A 12,808-nucleotide genomic window follows, 5' to 3' on the forward strand; every position below is an offset into this window, starting at 1 on the left:
TGATGCCACTTCTTCCTTTCCTGGATGGAGGGCAGAGATCTGTGTGTGAGGTGTCAGTTTATTTTAAAACCTCTTTGGCAGAGGTGGAAAATAGCCCACTGTACGAAGTCACACCTGTTGCTCCACCCACATTTGCCTTTGGCCCTGCACACCATTGGCATGTGGCCCCCAGAAGATGGCCCTTTATTCCAACATAAGGGGAGGCTTCGTGGCCTTGCCACGCAAATATAGCTCTGAGAGGGACATTGGAATCTCCTAACAAGGATACTTTGGGAGAAGCCATGACTGCTTCAAGTGGTATGATCATGAATTCAACGTACAGTACAGTGCAGATGGGGCCCAAATCTACTTAGGAGGATATTTCCAATAGGATAATCCAGTTGCTGTTTCCAATGGTAAACACATATTTTGGTACATTTCCAGTTCCTGCTCGCTAGGCACTCCAAAATATGTATCGCGGTTATCAATGCCTGAGGCACATTCTGTGTTTCCTCTGAGCAGTTCCAAAGCACTTTCGGGGTAAAGAAAAGCATTTTCGACCCCAAATGAATCTTAAACCATTTATGCATGTACCAAAATTGTTTTGAAAGCCGCAATATTCTGGAAATTATCCCACACCATGTTTCATGAAGACTGGTCATTTAAGAGCTTCAGATGCGTTTCCTGAATAGGGTAAGTTGAATGTCTGTGAAGTGTCTGTCGAAAGGAATTTGAGTTGCTGTTCTGACCCATGCTGCTCAAAGCAATATACTTAAGGTGGGGAAACTACTAGAAAATCAAGGTACAACGTTCCCACCTCAGTTGAAGCAAGATCTATCTATCTATCTATCTATCTATCTATCTATCTATCTATCTATCTATCTATCATCTATCTATATCTATCTATCTAAATGTTTTGACAGTTCTAGTCAATTTCTTGAATAATGGTGAGAACATAAGGAATAAGACATTACTGTTAATCTGATATCCTTACCTATTCGCAGCTTTAATTGCACTTGCTGTGGTTGAATTTGAGTAATGTCTTCCGGTTTAAGATTCTCAGCAGCCCCTTTGACACGATTGGTTACTTCCTTGTTTTTCGGCATAGCTTGTGAACCTCTGGGATTTTCTATTTCATCTGGAGGGCAGCCCTTAGTTTTTAAAACTTCCAAATCATCACATTGTGCTGAAGTAGATTCTCCTTCTTGTAAGAAGGTCTAGCAAACATAAACAAAATCAGGTTCTAAATTGTTCACAGTAGGTTCATCTCCAACTATACTACCACCGTGGTTCATTCCGCATACGATTCAAAACACCATTGACATTTTAAAAACCAAATCTGATTTTCACTTTGTATTGCTATATTAGTTGCAGGAGGGGATCACCTTCAGTAAAGGTATGTTTTCAGAAATGCAAAGATACACACAGCAGGGTACAGCAAAGTCTAATTGTTAACATTTGGAACAATATTACAGTTTAGTACAAAATTATCTTAGCTGTTTTACTATTTTTAATAGCTCCTTGGAAGATGATTGAAAGCAGCATAAAAATGGAATGGAATTCAGCAATGTTACAGTGATGAGCAGTTCAGAGTAAACTAGCTTTACAGTAGTTTTCAAGAAAGACGCTGTAAGCGGGCTTGGTAGGTTTCAAAGCTATCACCTGTCGCTGCAAGGAAGCCCTGGGGGAAGGGTCGAGATGCAAGGGCCTAGCAGAGCTAGCAAAAACAGGAGACAGCTGCAGGATGGGCAGGGCAGACTGTAAGGGCACAGACTCAGAAAAGGAGTCATGACACCGGTGTGGGTGTGGGTCACGGTTGCAACCACAAGCTACAAGGAGAGGAGGAGAATGAAAGAGATGTGAGGCAGACTCAGAGAGGAAGAAGTCCTGGCGTTTGAAAGAATGGGCTCTTGCTTCCAGCAGTGGGGTGTGTGATGGAGCAGTAAAGCCAAAACTAGCTGGGCTCTTGCCAGGAGCCAAGTGCCGGAGAGGCCGAGGAGACATGGCAGGAACTGAACTCGAGAGACAACACAGCCAGAAAAACAGCTCGGTTGTGGGACAAAATTAAGTGTTTAGTCCAAGCACAAAAAGAAAGATCCAACAGCAAATCTGATGGGGGGGCTGCACATTGTCATTGTTAGTGTGCCTGCAACCGTGAGGAACAGACCAAAACCAGGAAGGTTTTATACATAATTTTAGCGAGATCACTTCTGAAGGGAGGGAGGGAGTAATGTATGCGTTTGATGTAGAGCTACCCCATCTTATCTCTCAGTCTTGGAGGACCTGCCCCCTGCCTTGCAAGCCTTTTTTTCACTGGCCTGAGAGCTACAAAAGCTGAGACTGCTGAACAGAATCTTGGGTTGGGGTAGTTTTGGGCGGGGGGAGCAAGAAGTTGTTGCTGTTGATTTATAGTATCTTTATTTTAGATATTGTTGTGATATATGTGGAAACTGTTCTGTTTGGTTGTGTTCTTTTAAAAACAATTTATTCATTGTTTAGGACTCCTTTTGTTATAATGTTGTTATGTATCTTTTCATGCTGTAAACTGCCTTGAGCATGGTTAGAAGGATGAAAGGTAGCATACAAACAAAATTATGTATGTATGTATGTATGTATGTATGTGTACCTTCAAGTGTGGAGGATGCCAAAGTTAGATTCTTTCCTCTTAGAAATAAGTACACAATACACATGTGTAGCATCTTGATAAGAACGTACAATAGTGGCCAAAATTGTCTTTTCATTTATATATAATTTTATGGTATTACTAAAAAAAAAGTGGTGTTATTAGCCATCATTGCCAAAACAAGATGACACCTGATTGGCTCTCTAAAAATTCCTTTTTCTGGTTATTTGGCTATAACATTTGACAGAATACAGATAATTGAACAATCTTGCATTACATTCTCCATAAAATTATCCTTCCATTGATATATAATTTTAAGGTATTACAACCAACCCTCGAAAATACACTTTCTCCAAAAGATTTCCACAATTTTCGTCACTAGTATAAGAAGCTGAATGCCCCCCTCCCCCAGTCAGAATCACTGTCCATCTACCCCAGAGTTCTCTGCTTTGGCTGACAGCATTTCTCTGGGGTTTAAGGAAGAGGTGTTTCACATCAGCTACTGCTTGACCTTTTTAAACTAGAGATGCCAGGGGCTGGGGCTGGGACCCTCTCCATGCAAAGTGTAGGACTCTGCCACTCAGCTATGGCTCATTCCCCCTATTTTACATATATAGGAGCCCCAGAGGAAGATGCCAGACAGGTTCCTGAGGAAGTACACTCAAAGCAGCCCATCGGAGACCCAGAATGGAACAGTGAGTCATTGCTGTCTGCTGGTTTACGTGACCACACGACCAAACAGCCAATACCTGACACTTTGCATGTAAAATCCAATGAAGAACCATTATTATATGCTACAGCACAAAAGCAATTTGTGTTTTATCACTTTCACACACATGGATGGGGCTGGAAGTAATTTCTGTAAAAGGATGGCCAGGAGGATAGGAACTGCTCTTTGCTGTATCTGTTAGACAGCCCAGTTCATACATTGTATTTATCCCCTGAAGTTTAGTGGGAAAACACCAGTGAACAAAACAGTAAACCAAGTACAAATTGTGCAAACTAGCAGTGGCCCTAGAAAGGAACTATTAGAATTAACAAGCAGTGGAAAAACAAAAAGGGACCAAGTTAAGTTTTGCCTTTTCTGGCTTCAACATACCATACTACTGTAATTTATTTGACTTCTTCACTGTAAGGTTCCAAGGCAGGTTGCTGAAATTTACTATTTAACAGTTTAAAACAATTTATGCTCACAGCAGTAGAATGGGTCCTGAAAATATACACCTCGGGTGTCAAAGGCCAGGGCAAAGTGGCAAAGCAGAATACAGGTATTTTATTTTGGGGGGTAGAGACCCAGGAAGCTATTCAACGGTTCAGTGGAAACTAGCTGTCAGAAGCAGGGCTCTAGCCTAGCCCTCTCTTCAACATTTTGCTTTTATCATTAAAAAAAATTATATCCCAGTCTTTGTCTGTACACTTTGGGAAGGGTTATGGCAATCAAAAACAAAACTATTAATCACAATTAAAAAAACAAATTATGTACATTATGTCTTCTGGGTATCTCGTGAATCAGAAGGCCTGTAAAAGATAGGCATTTTCAGTTATCTCTGTGCATGGATTTTTGTTACTTTTGCTGCTGTTGTTTCGGAGAAGTATTCAAGCATGCAAGTCCCGATCTGCAGTCTGAAATAGTACATTCCATACAGAGGTTTAACCACCTCTGTGAAACTGGGCCTAAGGATTGTATCAGAACTTAGGACTCAGGACATTCCAGAAGTCAAACTAGATTTAAAACGCACAGAAAATTCTGTTTCCCTGTCCACCTGCTTTGTCTGCAGCTAAAGTTACTGCCCTTCTAATATCACCAGGAGAATATAATTAAATCCAGACAGAGAGACTCCGGAGTGGAATGATTTTAAATAACTATGAGGGAGAACTTGGGAGGGGGCAGAGTCCTTGCCACTGGCAAAGGGAAGAGGACAAAGCCTAAGGAGACTGCATTCTTAAAATAAAAAAAGATTTTAGTAACAGAGTGAAGAATTTACCCATTCGCCTGGTTCCAACTGCAGATAGCAAGTGCTTCTAGCTAATCAGGGCAACGTGGATCGTTTCAGAGAATTTGCCTCTCTACCCCCTTCACCTGGCATTCAAGAGACCTCAGACTATTTCATGCATACAAGTCAACTACTTATGTCCACATGACTAACACCCCTGTCCCTGTGTAGGGAAGGGGGCATGGAAAAACAGCAGTGTGAACTAAGCTATATATGGATACAGCCAGTAGTGCCAATCTGATCATTACAGTTGGAAAGTAGAAGAGCTGGGACAGGGAGAAATAGAGAACAGTCACAGCATGCTATTTGATAGATAACTTGTAAATAATTCAATATATTTCAACGGATGCATAAGGGACACATTTCTATTCTCAGTGGAGTATTAAAAGAGAGAAATGGCAAGCAATCTTTCCTTGCAAATCTGCCTGTTTCTTTCCTGCTGGTCACGGGTGAGGTGGAATCCCTTCCCTGCAAATTGAATTTGTGGACAAAGCACCAAATGAGGAATCTCTTTACCCTCAAATTGCACCAGGGTCTTTTTATTCTGCTGTGTGAAACAAACAGATCCATTCCATCTCCAAATCCTCTGGCACATGCAGCAGAGTTGGGAAATAAGGCAAAGGTGTTTCACCCAGATACAAACAGGGAAACTCAAATGCACTAAGAGAAGGTCTTGTTCTTGCTACTTCCTATAGTGTATTCCAGCCCAGGTTAACAGATGATTCTTTCAAGCAGGAGAAACACAGGGTAATTTGCTGACCTACTGGTGGGCTGGAGCAAAGATAAATTTTGAGCACCTCCCAGCCCAGCCCAGGTGAGTAAATGGCCCTGCCACTCTCCAGGAGAAAGCAGTCTTCCACCTTGCACCTTACAGGAACTTCAAAGCAGCACAGGAGTGATGCTACCCATTTAATCGTCACAACAACCCTGAGAGGTAATTAGGCTGAGAGTGTGTAACATAACCAAGGTAGCCCACAGAGCTTTATAGCCTGAGTAGTGATTAGAACCAGAGTCTCTGCATTCTTATTCCAGCACTAACCATTAGACCATACTGGCTCTCAAAAACCTCTCCATGTGCACAAAAGCATCTTCCAAAGGCACCAAGGGCTCATTAAAACAAGGAAGGTTATTTCTGACAAAAAATCTTTGCTGGTCTTGATGCTGCTGCGAGCACTGTTTCCTACCAGTTCCAGAATAACAGTGACAACACAACAACAACAATAAAAACTTAACCCCCAAGCTAGGAATTGTTATTCACAAAGCCAATCTTAAACATACATGACAGCCTCCAAATCACCACCAAAATTTTAACCGCAGCACTTATTGTTCACATCTGCTCTGCACTTTGTAGAGTCTAACACTGACCAAAGAAACCTGTAGCTTTCATTTGCAGCTTATTTATCAATGCAAAGGAGTGTATCATAAAAAGTTATTGAATGTATAAGAATAGCTACAGATGAAATGAAATAGGAAGCAAAATATTGCAAATGAAATATATTTTTTAAAAATACGTACTGCATTTTTGCACCATCCACAATTTGGTCCAGCTTGTATACAATCAGCACATGATTTAGCATTAGCTTTTATACAATTGCTCCCACCTATAAGAAAATGCAAAGGTTTTTTTTAAACAAATGATAACACATACCTAACTTAATGTACTGTACAAGTAAATGTCTTACTAGCCATAAACTGAGGTTCAAACTAATCATTATATCTATAATTAACACGATTGCAAGTGTTGCTTAACAATCAATTCCACAAATGCTCAGAGCCTAGAGGGAAAGTTGGAGCACCAATGGACATTTCTTCTGTGCCAATCATAATTCATTAATTAGGACTGCTTCAATCCTAATTAGGACTGCTTCAAATGCCATGGAATAATCCTCCACATAAGTAAAACCATGAAAACCACAACAGTCATGCATGACAAATTGCACATGCATTCATTGCACTGCACACACATGATGAAAAGGAGACGCTAATCTAGATTTCCCAATGTATGTACAAACAGTAATATAGATGCAGGTGAATTCCAAACATAAAGGATGAAACGGCGGAATGTAGAGATGTTCTGCAAGAGAAATTGCACCTGCATCTATTTCACTGCATGTACGGAAAGGCTGTTTGGTTTTTCTTACTTGGACGAATAAGAGGTGCATAACATTTCAAATGACCTGAAGTGGGACAAGAGTACAATTTCAAGCAGTAGATGCAGTTCAGCATCCTTCAGATGTGGCTACACTAGAAAAATAAGAGTGTGGTTCCGAAGATACAGCTCAATCTCTTCTCCAGGGCAAACACTTCCTCCTCCTACCTCCTGTTCATATGTCCTCTTTGCCAACAGTTTCAGAGACATGAGCAAAGAGGTTAAACCAACACGGATTAATGTTGTATGAAAGTGAAACAGGCAGCATTTGTCCTTGAATCAATTCAAAACAAGCATAGCAAGCTTACACTGGATAGCTCTGGAATTAATAGGTCACCTGCATTGTGAACAGAAAAACAGTATGCTTTCTAAACCTGTGCATATTTCCATTTACCTTGTTGGGCAGATCCGCAGACCACAAAGCAGCTTAATAATCCAATCCAGATGAGAAACATGAAATTTGCCTGTAAAATAAAATACAAATAATTGAACTAGTTAACTATTTCTATTCCTTTGTTACAAGCACTTATGTCAAAAGTATATACATAGCACTGTCAACTGCATTGTAAAAAGACATATACAGTTACTCTTTAAAATGTTGCAGTAAAAGCAGAATTAATACTGTATTTTGTCCTTCTCGAAGCAAAGCTCTACAGATCATAAATAGGCATGAAAAACACAGCATATAAAAACAGAGACAAACACACAGATCTCATGTAACAGCATTTTTTCTTTAATTGCATTTGCATGTTTGCATATGAATTACTACTTTGAGCTTTATTCATGTTTGTAGTACAGTGATCCGTCTGGGAGGCACGTTTGCAACCCACAGTGTTCGCAACCCACAACGCTGCGTGTGCGCGGGTCACAATTCGGCGCTTCTGCGCATAGCACAATTTAGTGCTTCTGCGCTGAAACCTGGAAGTAACCTGTTCCGGTACTTCCGGGTTCGCACCAGTGCACAACCCGAAAACGCACAACCTGAAGCGTCTGTAACCTGAGGTATGACTGCATTGTATAGTTTAATTGTGGAAAGGTATTCAATATACTTAGAAAAAAACTAGAAAATAATTCGCGACATCCCCACAGCACTACAGTGATTCCAACTATAAACTTAAATACAGTGTACAGTTGTAAAAACTAACTAATACCTCTTTTATCACAAGTACATGAAGCACAGAGGAAATGTGGGTGTGACCTTTTTTTTTAAAAAAAGAACTTGTTATGGGTCAATATTGGGGGCTCTTGCATGAGAAAACGAATCTCAATTTCTCCCAACTAGGCTTGCTTTTATTAACATCTTAATTCCATGCATTTCTGATTTCTGATCAGAGAACCACAACAAAAGATCAGGGGATGCTGGAGACATAGTGTATCTTGATTTCAGTAAGGCTTTTGACATAGTCCACCACCATAGTCTTGTGGTAAAAACAGCTGGTAAAATGTGGACTGAAGAAGGTAACTGTTAGGTGGATTTGTAGCTGGTTGACTGACTGAACCCAAAGAGTTCCTCATCATCCTGGAACTAATGGTTCCTTGTCATCCTGGGGGGGGGGGGAGGGACAAGTGGGGTGCCGCAGGGTTCCCTCCTGGGCCTGTTGTTGTTCATCTTTAGATGATGGAATTGAGGGGATGCTCAACAAATTTGCAGATGACACCAAACTGCCACAGAAGACAGGGTCTGGAAACCAAGCCTTATGAGGAATGGTTGAGGAAGTTGGGTATGTTTAGCCTGGAAAAGAAGAGACTGAGAAGAGATATGATAGCCATCTTCAAATATTGAAAGGGTTGTCACATGGAAAATAGAGAAAGCTTGTTTTCTCCTGCTCGGGGGGTGGGGTGGGGTAGGCCTCAAATCAACAGCTTTGAGTTACTAGAAAGGAGATCCCAACTAAATATTAGGAAGAACTTTCTGACAGTCAAAGTTGTTTGACAGTGGAACTGTCCCCCTTGGAAGGTGATGGGCTCTCCTTCCTTGGAGGTTTTTAAGCAGAGGTTGGATGGCCATCTGTCATGGATGCTTTAGTTGAGATTCCTGCGTTACAAGAGGTTGGACTAGATGACCCTCAGTGCACCTTCCAACTCTACAATTCTATGATCTTATGGGAACATATATAGTTTTAGCAGACTGCAAAGCACTTTGGACTGAGATGGCCTGTTTTCCAAAGCACCATAATGCATTTCAAACCAAGTATTGTAGTTGAGGCAGATCTCTAAAAAGGATCAGCCTTTACTTTTTCAAATGTCTGGGAACTATTTATTTCCTACAAATAAAGACATCTAGTTAGTAAATGCAGTTTTAGTTATGTAGCAGATGCTGACTAGCATTTTGTTATCACCTTAGTTCATTTTGATAGTTTGAAAACCCTTACCTTACAATTATCCAAAAATCTCACTCCCACTCCCCCCGCAACCGGAAATCAAAGTAGAGGCAATGACTGTTCTATGCTCGTCCAATAGGCATGTGACCGCGCATGTGCGCATCACTGCAACCAGGAAGTGGCCAGGAAAGTGGGCAGGGTGTAACAGGGTGAGCAGGCTTATGCATGCTCTGCTGACATGTGCAGGGATCAAGAACGTAACCCCCGTGCAGAACCATTGTTACCCGTACAACAATTCACCAGACATTTCTTATTGCAGTTTCTGGTGGAAGCAAAGTTAGTGCCTCATTCTTTGAGCAAACTCAGCACCACAGATGCTTCCCACCCACAACTCCTTCAAGAAGAGATTATTCAGCTGGGTGTAACTTAAAAGCCCATATTTAGCTACACAAAATTGATTTTGTTTAGAATATAAATAGTTCTTACACAGCTTACCACAGCCTGTATGTATTACACAGCAGTATTTCCACATCATACCTTAGCCTTCATAAAGGCCTGACTTGCTTAAAAAAATCCCAACTATCATTAAGAGGCAGCACCCTATGATGACTACAATCTTACCGAGAGAAAAAAAGATAAGTAGAAAACTAAGCTTCTTTGTTCATGCATATTAAACCTGGAAACACTTATCTCATTATTCATATAATAGGAAGATCAGTCAAGAGACAGAAAAGAATCATACAGTTTAAGCCCTATAATGACAGGCTATTCTTGGGAGTTTTCTCCAAATCACCAGCACCAACCAGGACAGCTGTTACAGGGTTTGACTTTTTTGCCATGTGGCATTGCTCTCCTAAAAGCAGCATGTTCACTACATATTCAAGGTGAAGTAAAAAGGAAATTTCTGCCTAGTACATGCATAACCCAATGTCTGTCTACCTTCAGTAAAAGGAAGTTCACCATTTCCTTTAGAACTCAGACTTTTAAATGCTCCCACCCAAGAAAGCCAACAGATGCTCAGTGATAGAGCTTTAAGCATCTGTGATGTTCCGAATATTCTCAGTCAACCATAAAGTATTTAACATTTGTACATTTCTTATAGATAGTAAGTAGGTATTCAGCACCTAATCATGCAGCAAAAGTGAGGCTTCCCACGCCCTCATTTTTAGACTCCTACCCATAACAAAAAGAAGAAACAATTCAGACAATTTGTGACACACACCCCCGTTCCCCAACTCAAATGCAAGGATGGGGGGGGGCCTGTGGCCCTTCAGCTGCTGTTGGACACCGACTCCCATCAGCAACAGCCAGGATGGCCAATGAACTGGGGTTATGGGAGTTATAGTGCAACAACACCCGGAAGGCCAGAAGGTCCCCATCTTGCTTTAATGGCTTCAAAATGTGTAAAAAAAGGAGATCTGAGATTTAGAAACGGGGAGGCTGTGTGTAAATCACAATTCCATGCAAGCACAACAAATAGAAAGTTATTTTACAGGCCTCTTTTCAGCTCTAAAAAGGGCCCTAAAGCAGCTCACATAAAAATGTTAGAATGATAATAAAATATTCTATATGATAGAATACATAAGATTCGTAAGAATCTCGGCTTCTATTGAACAAGTTGACAGATATATACAATAGAGTTTCTAGTCCTCAAGGAATGTGTGGAGATGAAGCAGCAGAAGTCGGAGAAATTCCAGAATAGTGTTTTTGGTGCTCAGTGGGGGCGCTCAGTGCCCTTTATTGCTTCTCACCCCCCAGTAACTGGCAGAAACATACTCTAAAAGAAGCCATGCAAAACCCCCCAACAAACATGATGTATACAGCTGTGTGAGTGTTCCCCAGCCAAATTAATCTATCATTATTTCCAGTGTGCATTGTTTACTTAACTCTATGTTGTAAACTCATGAAAAGAAAAACTTTTCTTGTAGTACATGAGAATCCCATACAGAATAATACCATGGGAAACGGCAATTAGATTTTAAAAAGATTTAAAATTGGCAGTATTATCTCCATTAACACCACGCCCAAAGGAAGGGAGTATTTCCGGCTGTGTGTGTAAGTCAACTAATGAAATAGATTAGAAACACTCCTGACTATTCTACTGTAGCCATCAAGTGAATATCAAGGTGCTATTGTGCTATATATGCCCTCACAGACTCTCATATACAGTGGTACCTCGGGTTAAGAACTTAATTCGTTCCAGAGGTCTGTTCTTAACCTGAAACTGTTCTTAATCTGAAGCACCACTTTAGCTAAGTGCCGCCGGAGCACAATTTCTGTTCTCATCCTGAAGCAAAGTTCTTAACCCGAGGTACTTTTTCTGGGTTAGCAGAGTCTGTAACCTGAAGCGTATGTAACCCGAGGTACCACTGTATATACATATACATGCATGCATACATATCCCAGCACATTATCAAACTGAGGAAGGGCCATATGCTCTGCATGCAATATCTGGCTTCTACAGGTAAGGCTGCAAATGACTCCTGTTAGGAACCCTGAAGAGTTGCTGCCAGCCAGTGTAGACAGTATTATGCTAGGTGGGCTGATGGTCTGGTTTGGCATCAGATTCTTATATTCCCAAAGTCATACCATGAAATAGAACCCTAGGTGGGGATATACAGATAAGAGTTGGCTCGGTTCTCAATGGATCCCAGTGCACATGTTTTGCAGAGAAATGCCCAGGTTCAATCAATGGCACCATCCGTTAATAAAAAAAGGAGAAGGTAGCAGATTTCAGACCTCCCTGCTCAAGATACTGGAAAGCTGCTACAAATCAGAGTAGGCAATACCAGTTTAACTGGATAAATAATCTGATGCAAAAAGGTAGCTTCCTAAGATATATGCAGTATATAGCGCTCTCTCCTCACACACATAACCACCTGCCATACTGACTGGTATTTCATTAATGGGATATTAATGGGAAATTTCAGTGGATTTTTTTACTGCCTGTGAAGAAAGAGGCAACCATGAAGGATGAGCCTTCATGTATAGCATCTCTAATAATGGTCCAATTCACATATATAAACCACGATTAACAAATGAAGAGGGAATTCACTCCTCCCCTGGTCCTGTTGTACTACCTAGGGCTAAGCCATGGTTTGGCTTTGCACTGCGTCAGAACCCGAAACCTTGGTATGTCTCCCCCAAACTACAACCAGTAAATCAAGAAACTTAAGTTTGTTTTTGCTAAGCCATTGTTTGGATTATTATGTTCATAAGTACTAGAAATTCACTTTTTGAGCCATCCTGCTATCATACATACATAAAAACCACACAAGTTGCAGCAGCAATTATGGTTCCTAGAACCACTGGCAAAGTGACTACCACAATGTTGAGACTACTGCTAAAATAGGAGACACAGGAAAAATCCATATATCTGTAAAACGCTCTCGCAAATTCCATTCCCCTGTCCCCCAAAAATCACTACCCTGAGAAAGGGTGGGTTGAATGGGTTGGCTGAAATTTAGTTTTTTAAAAACCCTATTGTTGGTACTGAACCATTTTTAAAAATCTGGAATAAGCCCTTAATCACATGTTTTGGGTGTTCTGGAAGTTCTGCATTTCAATAAACAAAAATACTTGCTTTGAAATAATTAGTGTTAAAGCTTGGTACAGATTTACATTCTTCTCTGTAAAAGAGAAAGACAAATACAAAATGCAAATAAGAAATCAGGATCTGAAATCTTATTTTGTTACTGCTTTCACAAGAGTTTAAACAAACCAAAGCTCTAAGTTCGGACAT

At 40.7% G+C, this 12,808-nt stretch overlaps 1 protein-coding gene across 3 annotated transcripts in view; it reads right to left on the reverse strand.

Annotated features, from left to right (window-relative positions):
• Nucleotides 1–12,808, reverse strand: part of ITGB1 (integrin subunit beta 1) — a 34,673-nt gene that overhangs the window by 16,707 nt on the left and 5,158 nt on the right. For all 3 annotated transcript variants that reach the window (XM_083579501.1, XM_083579502.1, XM_083579500.1), the window contains exons 2-4: nucleotides 7,140–7,209; nucleotides 6,112–6,197; nucleotides 974–1,196 (exon numbers count right to left, since the gene is read on the reverse strand). In XM_083579501.1, the coding sequence (XP_083435627.1) occupies nucleotides 974–1,196; nucleotides 6,112–6,197; nucleotides 7,140–7,209 (379 nt within the window). The remainder of the gene's footprint in view (nucleotides 1–973; nucleotides 1,197–6,111; nucleotides 6,198–7,139; nucleotides 7,210–12,808) is intronic.

Source organism: Podarcis filfolensis (genome assembly GCF_964270895.1).
Source record: "Podarcis filfolensis genome assembly, chromosome: 12".
NCBI classification, from domain to species: domain Eukaryota; kingdom Metazoa; phylum Chordata; class Lepidosauria; order Squamata; family Lacertidae; genus Podarcis; species Podarcis filfolensis.